The 19,038-nt window shown below is 50.2% G+C and overlaps 1 protein-coding gene across 2 annotated transcripts; it reads left to right on the plus strand.

Annotated features, from left to right (window-relative positions):
* Positions 1 to 2,721: 2,721 nt before the first annotated feature.
* SEPTIN12 (septin 12) lies at positions 2,722 to 12,915 on the plus strand. Of its 2 annotated transcripts, XM_067705124.1 has the most exons (9): positions 2,722 to 2,887; positions 5,317 to 5,442; positions 5,521 to 5,602; positions 7,204 to 7,341; positions 7,475 to 7,595; positions 7,692 to 7,787; positions 11,742 to 11,838; positions 12,476 to 12,527; positions 12,611 to 12,915. In XM_067705124.1, exons 1-9 carry the CDS (start codon positions 2,725 to 2,727, stop codon positions 12,828 to 12,830), a joined length of 1,095 nt encoding a protein of 364 aa, XP_067561225.1. In that variant the 5' UTR covers positions 2,722 to 2,724; the 3' UTR covers positions 12,831 to 12,915. The 2 variants fall into 2 exon arrangements, with proteins under 2 accessions (XP_067561225.1, XP_067561224.1); XM_067705123.1 differs by lacking the exon at positions 7,204 to 7,341 and having other exon boundaries at positions 2,725 to 2,887; positions 5,521 to 5,599.
* Positions 12,916 to 19,038: the final 6,123 nt, after the last annotated feature.

Genomic DNA, 19,038 nt, shown 5'->3' on the forward strand with positions numbered 1-19,038 from the left:
CCTGGCCGAGTGGGCAGGAGCCAGTCCTCTCCTCTCCCCACTGACCCTCAGTCTTCCTGTCCAGATGCCCAGGTGCCTCATTTCTTGTTTATTCTCATTAAAGAAAATCTGGGATATTCCAAGTCATTAAAAGACAGAAAGCACCCATAGAGCCCCTTGGACCTAAGCAGAGCAATGATGGGATAGAGGCCATGGCAGGATGCATTTCAGGCCAGTCAGACCTCGGACTTGGATCTTGCTCCCAGCCCTTAACATCCACCCGTGTGTGACCAAAGGCCCACCCCCTGACCCCTCTCTGCCTCAGTTTCCTCATCTGTAAAGTGGGTGTATGGAGAGTATTCCCCCTTCTCAGGCTGCTGAGGATTGAATGGAATAATTGATGTAAACACTCCCTTGGCACAATGAATGCACTAAATGGTTGTGTATTACTCTCACCCAACCTGTGGGTACGATTCCCTCCAGTCTTGATTCTTTGGATACATTGGGTTCACCTGCCATCCACACTCTGCTCACTTTACCCTTGGCTTTCCCCAGTCCACATGGCCAAGAGCGCCTTGAATGGTCCTGCTTTCTGCAGACCTGATCCTCCAGTCCGCAGTCCCTGTGGGCATCTTCCCCCCAGGTTTCCAGATCCTACATCACTCACACGTGACACCTCTCCTGGAGAAAGTGTTTTCTGGGCATAGAGGCTTATTTCCTTAGGAGACATTCCCAGAGACGGAATCTCCTCTTGTGCAAGGTGGGTCTCCGTGTCAGCAGCGCTGTTTGGTCATCCGCACAGAACGTTCTCATCTGCGTTGATGAGGAGGCCAGCCTTGCCATGTCCCTCAAGAGCTGTGGCATAGCTTGAGAGAGTTCTCCAGCAGGAATGGCACACGTTCAGGGCAGTCTCTGCCCAGGGTCCTGCCCAGCCCCACTCCTGGCCTCCAAGCCTGGAAAGTGAAGTTTAAGCCTCTGTCTTCAGATGTGTAGAAAGTGGGGGAGCAGAAGGGCATGGGCAGGGAGGGACAGAGGCTGCTGGGGCTCAGGACAGTTGAGCTGAGCAGATCGGGCAGAGTTGCTGAGTCCTGGTGGGCAGAGTGGGGGCGGCAAACCACCACCAGCTTTTGTAAATAGTCTGATACGCAGCCACTCCCGTCCATCTACTTTTGGTTGCTTTCCCAGTGCAACGGCAGAACCGAAGAGTAGTTGCAACAGAGATCTTATGATTAGCAAAACTTAAAATCTATACTATCTGGCCTTTTACAGAAAACATTTGCCAACATCTGAAACAGAGGATTGCTTAGGGCTTGCAAACTCAGGTGCCAGGAAACAGGTGAGAACGAAATAACTGAGATGAACTTGGTATAGGAAACATCTTATTAGGGAGACATTAGGGAGGGGTGAGGGCTATGGCAAACTGGAGAGCACGTAGCCCATCTAAAGGGGGCAGCTAGGGAGTTCCCGGGTGGTCCAGTGGTTAGGACTTGGCGCTTTCACTGCCAGGGCCCGGGGTTCAATCCCTGGTCAGCAAACTAAGATCCCGCAAGCTGTGTGACGTGGCCAAAAAATAAATTTAAGAAAAAGAAAAGAGGGCAGCTTGTGTCAGCTGTAGGCTGGACCCAGAGTTGCCAAGGCTTATAATCTCTGAGATACACCAGAAATCTAGAGGTTTGTGTGAACAAGAAAAGAGGCTGCAGAGGGTGAGCATGTGGACACAGATCCCAGCCCTGCCACTTCCTCACTGTGTGACCTTGAACCACTTTCACTCACTGGACTCTCTGATCTGTAAACTGAGGGGTAGTAGCTGCACTTACTTCACAGGACTCTGATGATTATTAACAAGTTAACATCCTAGGGCTCCTAAAACAGTCTTCTGCACGACAAAACTCTGGCTATATTGGCAGTTTAAAACACTACGACGCCAACAATGGACAGACCGAAGAAAACACATGGATGTTGTACTTTCTGGCCATGGGTCACAGGTTTGCTTCCCCAACAGAGTGGTTAAGGGGCATGAACTTGGAAGCAGAGGGACTGGCTGCTGCCCAGAGCTGCCGCTTAACCAGCTAAGTGACCTTGGGCAAAGGTGCTTCCCCGGGGCGGGGGCAGGGGGTTCCTGTCTATAGATCTAGGCCGGGGTCATTGTGAGGGTTATAGGGCAGTGACCCGAAAGGGCCTGGTGGAGTAGCTTACCTGTCCCTGTTCTCAGCCCCCTGTTGCAGAGGAGCCCCCAGGTAGGGTCACAAGAAGGGGGTGGAGCTCAGGTTCTTCAGTTAACTGTCACCCTCTCCCCTCCCCCTCAGCACATAACCAGGGTCTGCCAGGACAGGGCAGCCCCCCAAGGCTCCCACAGGGATCCAAGGCCACCAGGTGCCACATGAGGCTGCTTCTCTCCCTCTCTGTCCCCCATGGGTCCAGCCCCTGAGTTTTGCCAGGCCGGCCACACTCTACTGCGGGAGAGTCTGAGTGGGGAGAGACAGATCCCTGGGGCTGGTGCATATCAGAAAGCGGGTTCAGTCTCCCCTGAGAGGCAGCTCCCCCAGGCACCCCTCGACAAACCCCGTGGGCAGTGGGGACTTGGGGGATGCATAGGTGAGGGGGCATGAAATATGGGAGTGCCTGGGAGCAGATCTCAAGAGTCAGGGTTCAGAAATGAGAACTCGGGTGGTCCCCCTCTGGAGCCCCAGCGACTCCCTTCTCCCCACCCCACCCGGATGACAGGCATCATTGTTCCTCAGCCCCATGGACCCCCTGAGGCAGTCCCCCTCCCGCAGCTCGTCACGGGCCTCCAGCCCGAGGACCCTACCCAGCGAGATGCTTGGTTACGTGGGCATCGAGGCCGTGCTGGACCAACTGAAGATCAAGGCCATGAAGATGGGGTTTGAGTTCAACATCATGGTCGTTGGTGAGTGAGGGGCCTCGGGCTCACAGGAGGACAGACCAATGGACGCCACCCTGTGGGCCTGGACCTATCGCCTCTCGGAGCCTCAGCCTCCCCATCTGTAAAGTGGGCCTGATAGTCGTACCTCACAAGAGTGTTGTAGGTGGAAATCTGGGAAACACTGAATTGTGAAAAGACAAAAATCACCGTGAAGCCCCAACCAAACGCAAACAAAGCAATAAAAAGGGAGGCCATGAGTGGCAGGAAGTAGGGAACACCAGACTCATCCTGGTCCCAGGCCTTAGCAACACCCAGTGTGTGACCTGGGACAGGGCCTTTGACCCCTCGCTGCCTCAGTTTCCTCATCTGGCTTAGCACAGTGCCTGGCATCTAGGAAGTTCCCCGTGGGTCAGTTTTATCTGGAATTGCATTTTTATATATGCAAAATTAATGTTGTAGGTCAAAAACTACACTTCTCACAAAATAAACTGGATATAATGGAACATAAAATGTCAGAATGTGTAGCACCAACTAAGGGCATTATTCTAAGGTGGGGGTACCCAACAGAAATGTCATAGAAGGGGACTTCCCTGGCAGTCCAGTGGTTAAGACTCTGCACTTCCACTTCTAGAGGCCCGAGTTCAATCCCTGGTCAGGGAACTAGGATCCCACATGCCATGTAGCGTGGCCAAAAAAAAAAAGAAAAGGAATGTCATAGGAGCCACATACATAATTTTAAATTCCCTAGTAGCTTCCTTTAGAAAAGTAAAGAGAAACAGGACAACTTACTTTTAATCGTCTTTTTTACTTAAACCAATACATTCCAAAAATACTATCATCTCGACATGTAATCCATATAAAACATTATTCATGAGATCATTTACGTTGTTTTTGTCATAACAAGTCTGCAAAATATGGTTTATTCTTTTACCCCAACAGCACATCTCAGTTCAGATTGGTGTATGGCCATACTGCTAGTGGCAATAGCCAGGTGTGGCTCCCATATTGTATAGCAGAGCCCAAAGGACAATTTCAGTTCTTTTTTAATTTTTTAAAATTTATTTATTTTTGGCCACATTGGGTCCTCATTGCTGCGTGTGGGCTTTCTCTTTGGTTGCGGTGAGCAGGGGCTACTCTTCACTGAGGTGCGCAGGCTACTCATTGCGGTGGCTTCTCTTTGTTGTGGAGCATGGGCTCTAGGCACATGGGCTTCAGTTGTTGTGGCTCGCGGGCTCTAGAGCGCAGGCTCAGTAGTTGTGGCGCACTGGCTTAGTTGCTCTGCGGCAGGTGGGATCTTCCCAGACCAGGGCTCGAAACCGTGTTGCCTGCATTGGCAGGCGGATTCTTAACCACTGCACCACCAGGGAAGTCCCAGTTTCAGTTTTAGACCCAAAAGTGTGTCCTGCCCTGTGATGTAGGATGTTTACTACTGCAGGGCGTGGTCAGCGGAGTTTGAGAAGCCTGCACAGCAGGGAGAATGGACCATCTACAAGCTCAGGCAGCATAGGGGAATCTCACTAAAAGAAGCCAGACATGAAAGAGCACGTGCTGTGTGATTCCCCAAGTAGAGGGCGGGCAGCGCTGCTCCCTACCGATGATGTCAGAAGAGTGGCTGTCCCTGGAGCTGTGTTAACAGTTACTGCGAGGAGGCAGGAGTGGTCTTGGGCGGAGCTGTGTGTTCTGTCTCTCTATCTGGTGCTGCATACATGGGTGGTTTAATTTGTAAAAATGCATTGACCTGCTCATCAACAGATGAATGGATAAACACAGTGTGGTCTATCCATCTGATGGAATATTATTTAGCCATGAAAAAGTATGAAGTTCTAGCACATGCAACAGTGTGGCTGACCCTTGAAAGCATTATGCTGAGTGGGAGCAGCCAGATACAAAAGGACAGTTATTGCAAGATTCCATTTATATGAAATGTCCAGGGAATTCCCCAGAGGTCCAGTAGTTAGGACTTGGCACTTTCACTGCCTAGGGCCCGGGTTCCATCCCTGGCTGGGGAGCTAAGATCCCATAAGCCAAGTGCCGCTGCCAAAAAGAAAAAGGAAATGTCCAGAATAGGCAAATCCATAGATAGAAAGCAGATTAGTGGTTGCCAGGGGTTGGGGGGAGGGGGAATGGGGACTGAGTGCCTAATGGATATAGGGTTTCTTGCTGGGGTGATGAAAATGTTTTGGAGCTAGATAGGGGTAGTGGTTGCACAACACTGCATGTACCCAATGCCACTGAATTGTACACTTTCAATGGTTAATGTTAATTTTTTATTATATGAATTTTGCCTCAGTAAAAAATGGGGGAAGGCATTGAACTGGAGACTTATGATAATACGTGCTTTTCTGTATTTGTTATACTTAGAAAACAGTTTACTTTCCAAAACCATTTATTTAAGAATTTCAGAAACATGCCTAACGCATCCACAGTTGTTGCTGCCGTGTGATTACTCACAGGACAGAGCGGGCTGGGCAAGTCCACCATGGTGAACACACTCTTCAAGTCCAAGATGTGGAAGTCCACCATGCCGGGCCTGGGGGTGCCCACACCCCAGACGCTGCAGCTGCAGTCTGTGACCCACGGTGAGTGAGCACCCCCTCACCCCACCCCCACCCCACCCACCCAGGCCCACTCCCAGCCCCTCTGCTCTCCCCCTACAGTCATCGAGGAGAGCGGCGTGAAGCTTAAGCTGACAGTGACTGACACACCCGGCTTCGGGGACCAGATCAACAACGACAAGTGGTAGGTCCTGGCGGGGAGGTGGGAAGGGCAGAGCCGTGGCTGCCCCTGCCCCTGCCCCTCCGGTCTCTGGGAAACATCCAGGCCTGGAGCCACCTGGCTGTGGCATCTTTGAGGCTCAGTTTATTCGTCTGTACAGTGGGTGTGTGCAACTCTCCCCCCAAGATCAAAGGAGTCAAGTATGTAAAGGTCTTAGCTTGCTGCCTGGAAGCACTCGATAGAGGCTATGGTATGGCAGGGGGATAGAAGCCCACACTCCAGAGTCAGGACCCCTGGGTTTGACCACTTCCCAGCTGTATAACCTGGGCCTGGCCACGCAAGCTCTCTGAGCCTCCTCTTCCTTCTTCGTAACTTGGGGGTGACGACATCCCCTTTGCAGAGTTGTTCTAGGCTCTCAAGGAGATGAAACACAAACACACACACACACACACACACACACAATCGGGACTGGCTGCACAACTTGTGGGGGCCTTTATTCAAAAATTACTAAGGGGCTTCCCTGGTGGCGCAGTGGTTGAGAGTCCGCCTGCCGATGCAGGGAACAGGGGTTCGCGCCCCGGTCCGGGAAGATCCCACATGCCACGGAGCGGCTAGGCCCGTGAGCCATGGCTGCTGAGCCTGCGCGTCCGGAGCCTGTGCTCCGCAATGGGAGAGGCCACAACAGTGAGAGGTCCGCGTACCGCAAAAAAAAAAAAAAATTACTGAGAATTGTAAGACCACACCCGCAGAGCATTCAGCCCTGCGTGGGCCCTTCTTGGTTCAGAGCCCTGGGTGCCGGCTCCATCCACACTCCCATGAAGCCAGCCCTGCACACAGCACCTCACCGAGCACTTAGTATGTGCAAGCTCTGTTCTACACACAGGGATACAGCAATGAACAGAACTGATGAACATCTTTGTCTGCATGAAATGTATATTGTCATGGGTGTGGGGAGGCAAACAGTGAACAAAATTAATCAGTTTTGTGGAGGGTGAACCTGAACTCTTTATCATCGACACAGGACACTTTCTGGGAGTGAAAGGGGGATGGAGCTGTAGTTGGTGGGGGAGTGCAGTTTTAAGCAGAGTGATCAAGGCAGAGGGCGGCAGGTGCAAAAGCCTTGAAGTGGGGGTGGGGTGGGAGGGGAGGCAGAGCTCAGCAGTGGGATGGGGTAGGGACTTGTAGGGCAACATAAGGTCTTTGGCTTTTCTTTGACCACTGGAGGCTGAGCAGAAAAAGGATCTTTTTGGCGCTGTGTTGACAATAGCCCTGTGGGGGGAAGGGACCCTGGCAACAATTGGGAGAGAGTCCCTGGTGGTTTGAACCAGGCTGCGGCAATTTCTCTCCTTTAATGCTCACTCCTCCCCTACAAAGTAGGTGCTCTCTTACTGTTCCCATTTTACGGAAGAGGAAGCTGAGGAAGAGGAAGCAGGGGTCTCTCTGAAGATGCAGGGGTGTCGGGGGTTGGTACTTGGGTGATCAAGGGCCTCAGGTTGTGTGGGACTGAAATTCCTGTGTCCCAGGCAAACGGGGCGATTGGTCATCCTAAGGGGAGAGCACTCAGAGGACCTAGGTTGAGGGGGGCTCCTGGCGAGGTTCTGAGGCTGAGCCACCTCCCACCCCAGCTGGGACCCCATCCTGGGCTACATCAATGAGCAGTACGAGCACTACCTGCAGGAGGAGATCCTCATTACCCGGCAGCGACACATCCCCGACACCCGAGTGCACTGCTGCGTGTACTTCGTGCCACCCACCGGTCACTGGTGAGGTGGCTGAGCCAGTGGGCAGAGGGCCACCTGCGTGGGGAGGAGAAGAAGAGGAGGAGGAACCCCCGGGGTGGGCTGCGGGCTGGCACCCACTCATCGTATGCTCACGGCCATCGCTGCCCCGCCTGAGCAGGCTGCGGCCCCTGGACATTGAGTTCCTGCGGCGGCTCTGCCGGACTGTGAACGTGGTGCCTGTGATCGCCCGGGCCGACAGCCTGACCATTGAGGAGCGAGAGGCCTTCAGGCACAGGGTAATCTGGGCACCTGGAACAAGTCTGGGGTCAGTGGGGGTGTGGAGTGGGGGAGAATGCACAGGTGGGCTGAGGTCATCTGTGTGTGGTCCCCAGATCCAGGAAAACCTGAAGACTCACGGCATAGAGGTGTATCCACAGCAGTGCTTCGATGAGGACATCAATGACAAGATCCTCAATAGCAAGATCCGGGTAGGAGGCCATGGGAGGTGGGGAGGCTGGTGGGACCAAGGCTGGGTGATGTGCTTCCCACTCATCCTTTCCATCTGAAGATTCGTCTCTCTCTGCAACTTGGGGAAAGTTCATATATTTCTAGCAGGTATGAATCTCCACTCATCCACAAACTCAAGGTGAGCAAGAAATAGGTCATATCAACAACCCCCAGAATGGGAGAAAATGTTTGCAAATGATATATCTGATAAGGGACTTGTATCCTGAATATATAAAGAACTCTTACAAATCAACAATAAAAGACAAGTACCCCAAGTTAAAAATGGGCAAAGGATTTGAATAGACATTTCCCCAAAGAATTTATACCAATGGCCACTAAGCATATGAAAAATTGTTCAACATCATCAGTCATGAGGGAAATGCAAATCAAAACCACAGTAAGATACCACCTCACACCCACTAGGGTAGTTAGTATCAAAATGACACACAATGACAAGTGTTAGTAAGGATGTGGAGAAATTGGAACTTTCACACACTTCTTGTGGAAGTATCAAATGGTGTAGCAATTTTGGAAAACAGTCTGGCAATTCTTCAAGGTTGAACACTAAGTTACTATATGACCCAACAATTCCACTCCCCAAAGAAATGAAAACCTATGTTGACATAAAAACTCATACACAAATGTTCATAGTAGAATTATTTGTAATAGCCAAAAAGTGGAAACATTCCAAATGTCCATTAACTTGTGAATGGATAAACAAATGTGGTCTATCCATACAAGGGAATATTACTTAGCCATAAAAGGAATAAAGTTCTGATAGATCCTACCCTAACCCTAACCCAATGTGGATAAACCTTGAAAATGTGATGCTAAGTGAAAGGAGCCAGACACAAAAGGCCAAATATTATATGATTCCATTACATGAAATGTCCAGAATAGGCAAATCTATGGAGATAGAAAATAGACTTGTGGTTGCCAGGGGCCGGGAGGTTTAGGGGAAAATGGGGAGTGACTGCTAAAGGGTACGGGCTTTCATTTTGGGATGATGAAAGTGCTCTGGAGTTAGATTTTGGTGATGGTTGCACAACTTGTGAGAATACTGGAAACTACTGAACTGTACCTCTAAAAGGGCAAATTTTGTGGTATGTAAATTATACTCAGTAAAGTTGAAGAAAGAGAGAGAGAGGAAGGAAGGAAGGGAGGGAGGGAGGGAGGGAGGGAGGGAGGAAGGGAGAAAGAAAAAAAGAAAGAAAGGGGGAGGAGGAGAAAGAAAGGAAATAGCTCACATCTTCATTTTCTCTGAATCAACTGAATTTCACCTCCAAGCCCCCATCTTCCTGTCCTTGTGGTACATTCAATGTCAGTCTGTCTGGATCCTGCAAAGCACCTGGGTGAGGCCTGGGATTCTTCATCCATAGACACCTGGCCTCCACTCCCTCCCCCAGGGACCCTGCTAACCTACACAGCACTTTAGCTTGAATTAGAAAAAGGCAGTAGGGGCTTCCCTGGTGGCACAGTGGTTGAGAGTCCCCCTGCTGATGCAGGGGACACGGGTTTGTGCCCCGGTCCGGGAAGATCCCACATGCCGTGAAGCGGCTGGGCCCGTGAGCCATGGCTGCTAAGCCTGCGCGTCCGGAGCCTGTGCTCTGCAATGGGAGAGGCCACAACAGTGAGAGGCCCGCGTACCGCAAAAAAAAGAAAAAAAGAAAAAGAAAAAGGTAGTAGCTTCCTTCACAGAAGGGAGCCTGCATGGGATTTCAGCCCTACACAGCCTCATGGTAAGTTACCTTTGTGCAGTGCACAAACTGCACATCTGTACATGGAAGCCCTGCTTCTTGTCTGGCATCCAGTTTCTCCACACATTCCCTCTTTCCGCTCCCCATTGGAGCAATGAACAGTATTTCCTGTGAAAGGTTCAAAGAGCCTTGACCTTCTGCTTTCTGTCCTGAGGCCAGCAAAGACAGCAGCCTGCTCACAGCTGGAACAGTGCTGGGGGAAATAAAGGAGAATGTATTCAAATTAACCTCTCAATAAATCATCCAGATATATAACATCTGTTGAGGGTCAAATATGGGCTGATGCATAATAAGTGTGCAAGAGACAGTTATTATTAGCATCAATTTATTCCCCATCACAATCTAATTCTTAGAAAAACAAACCTACATGCAGCACTTGCCTGTTTAATCTCCACTTCCTGCCACGAATAAGTAAACAACCAGAATTTACAACAGGGCTCAGCAAACTTTTTTTGTGAAGGGCCAGACTATGGTAAGTATTTTAGACTTTGTTGCAATTACTCAACTCTGCTGTAGTAGAATGAAAGCAACATAGACAAGAGTAAATGAATGGCAGGGGCGGTATGCCAACGAACTTGCCTGGTTTGGCCCAGGAACCATAGGTTGCCAGCCCCTGGTTTACAAAATTCTCTCTTTCTTTTTTTTTTCTTTTTAATTTTTTGGCCGCGCCCCGCGGCCTGTGGGATCTTCCCCGACCAGGGATCGAACCCATGTCCCCTGTAGTGGAAGGGCGGAGTCTTAACCACTGGACAGCCAGGGAAGTCCTCTCTCTCTCTTTAAATTTCTTTTATTGAAGTATAGTTGATTTACAATGTTGTGTTAGTTTCTGGTATACAGCAAAGTGATTCAGTTTTATATATATAATGTATATGTATATATATATTTATATATACATGTTTATAAATATATATATGTATTCCTTTTCATATTCTTTTCCATTATGGTTTATTACAGGATTTTGAATACAGCTCCCTGTGCTATACAGTAGGACCTTGTTTTTTATCCAATCTCTATATAGTAGTTTGTATCTGCTAATCCCAAACTCCCAGTCCATCCCTCCCCCACCCCACCCCCTTGGCAACCACAAATCTGTTCTCTGTGTCTGTGAATCTGTTTCTGTTTTGTAGATAGGTTCATTTGTATCATATTTTAGATTCCCACATATAAGTGATATCATATAGTATTTGTCTTTCTCTTTCATTTTTTAATAACTTTATTTATTTTTGGCTGCTTTGGGTCTCCATTGCTGTGTGCGGGCTTTCTCTACTTGCCGCGAGCGGGGGCTACTCTTGGTTGCGGTGCACGTGCTTCTCATTGCGGTGGCTTCTCTTGTTGGGGAGCACGGGCTCTAGGCACACAGGCTCAGTAGTTGTGGCTCACGGGCTAAGAGCACAGGCTCAGTAGTTGTGGCGCACAGGCTTAGTTGCTCTGTGGCATGTGGGTTCTTCCTGGACCAGGGCTTGAACCCATGTCCTCTGCATTGGCAGGCGGATTCTTAACCACTGCGCCACCAGGGAAGTCCCTGTCTTTCTCTTTCTGATTTACTTCAACTAGTATGATAATCTCTAGGTCCATCCATGTTGCTGCAAGAGGCATTATTTCATTCTTTTTTATGGCTGTGTAATATTCCATTGTGTGTATGTGTGTATATATATATATATATATATATATATGTATGCCATATCTTCTTTATCCATTCAGCTGTCAATGGACATTTAGGTTATTTCCATGTCTTGGCTATTGTAAATAGTGCTGCTATGAACTAAGAAGTGCATGTATCTTTTCAAATTATAGTACAAAATTATCTCTTAACCCTCATGTTAATGGTTGAAGGTGGTAAGAAATTGGGCATGAGCAGTATTATATCACTAATGTAGCTCTGAGTAACACTTGGTTTCCAAGACTTGTTCTGCTAACCCCTTCATTATGCTAAGCCCAAGATTATCCTTCCCAAACATTCACAGAGCCCTACATCAGTATTGTCATGACTCCCATTTTACAGATGAGGAAACTGAGGCACACTGATTAGACTTTGTGTCTTCTGACTTCAGATATCTGTGCTCCTTCTATCACTTTCTCTCCCCACAAAGGACAGCATCCTGCAGGTTCCTATCTCTGTGTCTTCTCTCTCCACTTCCCGGGTGGGGCCAACCCTCCGATCTTGTCCCTTCCCTGCAGGAACGGATCCCCTTCGCTGTGGTCGGGGCTGACCAAGAGCACATTGTGAATGGGAGGTGTGTCCTGGGCCGGAAGACGAAGTGGGGCATCATTGAAGGTCAGTGCAGGGGCCCTGGCGAGGGCTCAGGGGAGAACATGTTGAAAAGCCCTGTTGCCTTTGGCATCCTTACACCCACCACAGAGCCCAGCACAGGAAACAGAGAGACCTGGGATCAAGTTCCTTTGTGCAGCTCAGAAGCCCCGGGCAAGTTCCCCGACACCCTGGGCCTCAGTTTCCTCACAGTCAAATGGGTATCATTGTAACATCAACCTCATAGGGTGGTTGGAGGGGGCAGAGCCTCTGCTTTGCGTGATACCTGGCACCCAGGAGGCACCCTATTCATTCACTAGAATTGATTGTGGGCCTACTATGTGCCACAGAGCTGACCAGACAAGGACAGGTGGGAAAAGCACAGTGAAGGAAATGTGGGATGGGAGGGGGTACCTGAGGGAGCAGAGGAAGGCCCTGCTGATTCAACAGCTGTTTATAGGAGCCACCTGTACCAGGGGCTGGGACACAGCCGTGAGTGAATGAATGAACTAACAAACGGGAGGTGGGCTAACATAGGGAGACATGGGGAAGGGCTGGCAGTGGCAGGGGGTGTGCAGCATACAGCAGGTGCTTACTCAGTGCTGGCCGAGGGCGGGGCGTGGAACAGAGCCTGCACTCAGGGGTTTGGTGCCGTATCTTGTAGTGGAGAACATGGCTCACTGTGAGTTCCCCCTCCTGAGAGACCTGCTCATCCGGTGAGTATGTGGGGAGCCCGAGGGGCTGCGGGGGCCCTGGAGGATGCCCTGGAAGTCCTGCTGACCTACCACCTATCTCCCAGCTCCCACCTCCAAGACCTGAAGGACATCACACACAATGTCCACTATGAGAACTACCGCATCTTCAGACTGAATGAAAGCCACGTGCTGCCCCGAGGGCCCGGCTGGGTGAACCTGGCCCCAGCCCCGGCCTCTGTCCCTGCCCCCGCTGGCCCCCAGGCCAACCCCGGCCCCTCAAAGGTCGGCGGGTGGGCCAAGGACAACTCAGATGAGGAATGCTGAGCACCGGCACATCCCGGGCCCGCGGGGCTCCCCAAGTCCTGGGCAGCCCCCTGACACACACCTGTGTACTAGAGCATGTATTAAAGGGTGGACATTGCTTTTTATGAAAAGCTGTGCTTTGAAAACAAAAGGTGTTTTGTAAATGACTTCTTTGAGCTATCCTCAAATAAAAGTATTGTTCTTTCTAAAATAGTGTGAGACTCTCAGGTCCTCAGGAGTCTTGAAGACCTGGGAGGGCCTGCCTTGGACGACCAGCCCCTTCTGCCCCAGAACCAGAGTCAAGTTCCAAATCATGCTCTGCTGTCCGTATCAGGCTCTGACGTCTGTCCCAAAGCCTCCCTCCTGCACGGGGCGTCGTAAACACTTAAAATCTCATCTTTGCCATCTTCCCCAAACCCTGTGCCCCTCACTCCTGCCTTCCCTTTTGCCCCACCCTGGCAGACCAGAATGGTGAGAAAACAATTCCAACTTTGGAGTCTGGCGAAGCTGATATGAAAATCCCCGCCCTGCCATTGACCTTGTGCGATGTGACCTTGGGCGAGTCACTTACTCTTGTGGGCCTCAGTGTCCTCATCTGTAAAACTGGGCTGATACTATCGGTCCCACAGTGTTGTTGTGTGGACAAAACGGAGTGATTCATGGAATGTGCCTGCCACCCCTGGAGAAACAGCACTCAGAGATGACAGGAACAGCAGAGACCACGGGTACAGGGCAGAGGCTGTGCCCACAGGGTGTGAGCACTTCCCAGGACTCTCTGGAACCCTCGAAAGGAAATGGACTTCATGGAAGCCCACACAGTACACCCAAGCTCCCCTAGGGCGCAGGCAGGCAGTGAGCATTCAGTAAGTGACCATGGGGAGCAGCAGTGGTATCCCAGCTGCTGGCCTGCACGCTCCTGGTCACTGGGGCAATCTTTTTCTCGGGGGGGTGGGTGTTGGTCCTGCTCTCTGCTGATGACTTTACCTCCAGTTTTGGAAGCTCTTTTCATGCCCACAGTGATGCTGCAGCCCATGCTTGGCACAGACTCAGTTGTGTACCCAGTAACGGCCGTGCACAGATTTCTTCTGCATTTCCTGACCTGGGTCAGCTGGGTGAGGGTGAAGGCCTCAGCTGACACGTCTTGGGATTCCCCAGGCCCAGCAAGCACGGATTACAACTCCAGCTCTGCCGCTTTTTAACTGCAGGACTTTAGACAAGTCACCTGACATCCCAGAATCCACTTCCTCCTTTGGAAAACAGAGACAGCATCACCAACCTCCTACTTCAGGGTGTGTGAAGACAAGCCTGTTCACAGATGCCCAGGTCCCATAAGGAGCCATTTTACTGATTGTTTTGTTCCGTTTTGTAGGCACGGCGAGGGGCGGTGGTTTCTTTTATGTGGTGCACTAATCAGGTTCATGTCATAATGATACAGTCATCGTATTTTTTTAAATGGGGAATCACAAAATGAATTCCCATGTACCTGGTATAATAAAATATTCCCCCTATTTCACGGACGAGAATGTTCATAGCAGCTTAATTTATGATAGCCTATAACCGGAAACTGCAAATGTTGGGTGGCAATGTAAGGTCGGATCTTAACAAACGGCACCGCGAAACAGAGGAAAGCTTCAAGTGAGCTTTATTAGGGAGCGCTCCCGGGCGAGGTTCACTGGTCCGAAAGAAAGGGGCCAGAGAAGTCGCACCCGGGCGAGGGTTGGGCAAGATTTTATAGGGGAAGAAGGGAAAGGGGTGTGGTGAATCTGGGAGGGCGCAGGGTATTCCTTATTTGGTGGTCTTTTCGGGTATCCTGGGGGACGGTTGGTCCCGCCCCTTAAAAGGCGGGAAGGCTGGGCTGGGTTCAAAGTCCCCAGGTCAGTTTCTGGAACTGGGTGGTCCGGAATGTCGCCAGGGCAGTTTCTGGAACTGGGTGGTCCGGAGAATTTCATTCTGATGCAACCTGTGAATCTGATTGTGTTCCCCTGCCTCGGGCCAGTTGGCCTTACAGGCAGGAGAGTGGATAAGCTATAGCAGAGTCACACAATGGACCACTCCTGGGCAATAAAAATGAACCTACTACTGATAAACACAACAGCATGGGTGAGTTTCACAGACCTAATGGAGAGTGAAAGAAGCCAGCAAGCAAAGAGAATGCACCCTGTGGATGCCCTTTTACAGAGTTCAAGAACAGGAAAAATCAATTAAAGGTGATGGAAATAAGATTTGTGCTTTTGGGCAAGGGCTGGAAGTGCCGCTGGGGAGGGGCATGAGGGAGCCTTCAAAGAATTTAAAATGACCTATATTTTGATCTGGGCGAGGTTACACAGGTGTACAGCTTTGTAAGATTCTTTGAGCCATACCCTTCAGATTTGTGCACGTTACCGTAGCCATGTTATACTGCAAGTATAAAAATCTTAAATGGTGAAGAGAAATTTTAAAAAATTAAAATAGGAACAGTATACAACTAATAATGCCTGCTTAAAAATCAGTACTGCAGTTATTTAAAATTATTTATGAGAATATTTGCTAGGTTTCAATATTTCAAGAATGCAAATTCCCAATAATGGCTATTTTGTTGTTGTTGCTGCTGCTGTTAAAAATGCACATTAGGGGCTTCCCTGGTGGCGCAGTGCTGAAGAATCCACCTGCCAGTGCAGGGGACATGGGTTCCAGCCCTGGTCCGGGAAGATCCCACATGCCGCGGAGCAACTAAGCCTGTGTGCCGCAACTACTGAAGCCCGTGCGCCTAGAGCCTATGCTCCACAGCAAGAGAAGCCACCACAATGAGAAGCCCGCGCACCTCAACGAAGAGTAGCCCCCAGTCGTCGCAACTAGAGAAAGCCCGCACGCAGCAACGAAGACTTAATGCAGCCAAAAGTAAATAAATAAATAGGGGGGGGAAAAAGCACATTAAGGGACTTCACTGATAGTCCAGTGGTTAAGACTCTATGCTCCCAATTCAGGGGACCCAGGTTCAATCCCTGGTCAGGGAACTAGATCCCGCATGCCGCAACTAAAAGCCCGCATGCCTACACTAAAGATCCCGCATGCTGCAACGAAGATCTTGCATGCGGCAACAAAGATCCCGTGTGCCGCAACTGAGACACACCACACACAAATAAATAAATATTAAAAAACAATCTCTGTGAGATTTATCCCTCCATCATTCTGTTGATCGACATTGAAATTGTTTTTAGGTTTTATCATTACAAAGAACACTGCTCTGAACAGAGAGGAAGTCTTTATTATTTACAAAATTAGCATATATTAAGCCTTTATTATGTGTCAGGCATTCTATTGCCTATTTAAATCACAACAGCGCCTATCCCAGGTGTTACTATCCTCATTTTACTAAACTGTTATTCTTACCTTCTCCCTCCTTCACCCCAACCGAATCAGCCCCAGGGCCCTGTGGCTTCTGCTTTAGGAATCTGGGTCAGATCCCTGCTTCTATGACTACCACCATCACTAGTATTACCTCAACTTCGGGCCCCAGGAGCTTCCAGCTGCTCTCACTGCTCCTCTCTAGATCTGTACTCCACAAAGCTTCCTCTCCTGTCAGGACACTATCCTGCTTAAAACCCCAAACTCTATTGGTTTCCCCTTGCTCTTAGGATATAACCCTCAATCCTCACAGGAGCCGCCCAGGCCCTCCTGCTTGGTCTCACCTCTCCAGCCTCATCTCCCAAGCTTGGCCCCCTGCACCGGGGCCACAATGGTCTCCTTTCTGTCCCGCAAATGCACCCCGATCTCTTGGGCCTCAGGACCTTCACACCTGCGGTCCCTTCTGTGTGGACCCCTCTTCCCCCATTCCTCAGGCTAACTCTAAGATACCTTCCTTCCTCTGCTCAATTGTCACATCCATCCTAAGAGAGACAGGTCCTCTCTTCTCTATCCGTTTGGCAGCATTCACCAAAGAGGTGACTAAACAATTATTTGTCCGCTGTATGCCTCTCTTTGCAGAATGTTAAGTTCCATGAAAGAATGCACTTGTTCACCACCGCCGCCGAAACCCCAGCACCTAGCAGAGCTGGCAGATGTGATCGCTCATATGTGGCTTTAAAAAATATATGTATGAACGGATGAAAGGATTTTGAACGACTTAACGTCCCCCATTCACACATGTGGAAACTGAGGCTAAGAGCACGCAAGGGACTGGCCCGTGGCCTCGGCAACGACAAAGTCGCGGCCAGAGGCTTCTCAGCCCCTCGGAAGGCCACCTCCAGGAGAGACCCTCAAGGTAACGTGACCCCGCCCCGCCCCAAGGGGACCCCTGGGTATCTGCCAGTCAGGCGCGGCGCGCAACACGCTGGAAAAGTAGTCCGGCCGCTCCCCGATTCCGGCGCCCGCGACTTCCGCTTCCGGCGGGCACAGTCCTCGCGTGAGGCTTTGGGAAAGACGTGTGAGATCGCGGCGGTCGGTCCGTGCTTGGTCTCGGTCGCTGCGCGGCGGACGCTGTCCTTGGTTGTGCGCTGATTTCAGTGCGCTGGGGCTCCTTCCCGGGCGCGGAGGTTGAAACTCCGGGAAGGGAGGTGACTTGCGTGCGGCCGCAGTCTTTGGGGCAGAGGCGGGACTCGAATATGGGCTGCCTCCCCTTCCCGGCCTGTTTTCGCTGTGGCGTCACCGGGCGCACTACAGAGCGAGTTCAACCAAAAGGACAGGGAGAGAGTCAAGTGTAGCCGACTGAATCAGGCCTTAGGATGTGTGCGATATTATTACTGGCCAGAGTGGATTAACCCGGGACTAAGGAGCTGTAGTTCTGGAATCAAGAATTTGTGTTCCAGGGACTTCTCTGATGGCGCAGTGGTTAAGAATCCGCCAGCCATTGCAGGGGACACGGGTTTGATCCCTGGTCCGGGAAGATCCCACATGCCGCGGAGCGATTAAGCCCGTGCGGCACAACTACTGAGCCTGCGCTCTAGAGCCCGTGAGCTACAACTACTGAAGCTCGAGTGCCTGGAGCCCGAGCTCCGCAGTAAGAGAAGCCACTGCAATGAGAAGCCCACGCACTGCACCGAAGAGTAGCCCCTGCTCGCCGTAACTAGAGAAAGCCCGCGCGCAGCAGCAAAGACCCAAAGCAGCCAAAAATAAATAAATTTATTTTTTTTAAAAATTGTGTTCCAATCCCATTGCTGTCACTTCCTAGCCATATGACCGCCCGTGGGTTCAATACCTAAAACTCTCAGAGATTCAGGGTTTTTTTTTTTTAGCCTGTAAAGATATAGTACCTCTGGCCATACTAAATTAAGAACAAACGGAGTGCGCATGCATATTGTCTGGTGATCAGAAATTGATGGCCATTATTGATCAGGAAGAAGAAGGCAGGACAAGGAACTGGGGTTAGAAGTTGTCGGGGTTTTGAGGAGGGAGGACTAGGCCTTGACATGGGAGGCCTTTATCTCCCAGGCAGAGGGTAGGCAAAGGCACTTGGCCTCTCTTTTGCAGTCTTATTGTGGACAACTTCTGCCTTTGGAACCCCCAAAGGGCACTTCCTGCTTCTCCAGAGCACTCTTCTCTGTCAGGGATAGGGAGCCGGCTTACCCTGGAAGTGGTGGCAAAGATTCTTTTCTCGACCAGACTCTATTCAGGCTCCTTTGAACTCTCTTCTCAACTAGGCCCTGACTTTTGGGCTTCCATGTTCATCTCTGCATTGTTCACTTGTAGCCAGTTTAGCCAGAACCACCTGCCCCCACCCCAATTGGGTTCCTCATCCTCCCACATTCCCCAGGTGATTGATGTCTGATCACCCTGGCCTTCCTAAAGCAAGAAACCCCTCTTACCCTGATGCTTCCTTTTGTTAATTTTCCAATGCCTCCCCTGAACCCTGCACCTTGGCTATAAGTTCCCATCTTTCCTTGTTGTATTCAGAGTTGAACCTGATCTGTCTTCACTGCAAAATCCCACTGCAGTATAACAGGCAAGAACCTTTATATTCTATTACAGGTTAATCACTAAAGGGATGATGCCTATAAGCTTAAATTATCCATAATGGCCCATCTCTAGGAATCCTGCCTCCCAGGTAATTAGCATTAAGCTAAAATACCTTTGTTTAGCTCACAGGAAACATTCCTCACCAGACCCACCTGTGAATGACTGAAAGAAATTAACACATCCTCTCCGGAGGCTAGCCAGAACCAGGAAATTTTGACTTTACTCCCTCTCCTTTTAATATAAAAAGAAGTCTGAATTCTAACTCAGGCAAGATGGTTCTTTGGGACCCGAGTCCACC

Source organism: Pseudorca crassidens, chromosome 15 (genome assembly GCF_039906515.1).
Source record: "Pseudorca crassidens isolate mPseCra1 chromosome 15, mPseCra1.hap1, whole genome shotgun sequence".
Classification (NCBI taxonomy): Eukaryota; Metazoa; Chordata; class Mammalia; order Artiodactyla; family Delphinidae; genus Pseudorca; species Pseudorca crassidens.

Excerpts from the sequence above, each read along its gene's own strand:
- SEPTIN12 (XM_067705124.1), top strand. The coding sequence starts at position 2,725 with ATGGACCCCCTGAGGCAGTCCCCCTCCCGCAGCTCGTCACGGGCCTCC. Across the intron at positions 2,888-5,316 it reads GTTCAACATCATGGTCGTTG|GACAGAGCGGGCTGGGCAAG; the intron begins GTGAGTGAGGGG and ends GATTACTCACAG. Across the intron at positions 12,528-12,610 it reads CTGAGAGACCTGCTCATCCG|CTCCCACCTCCAAGACCTGA; the intron begins GTGAGTATGTGG and ends CCTATCTCCCAG.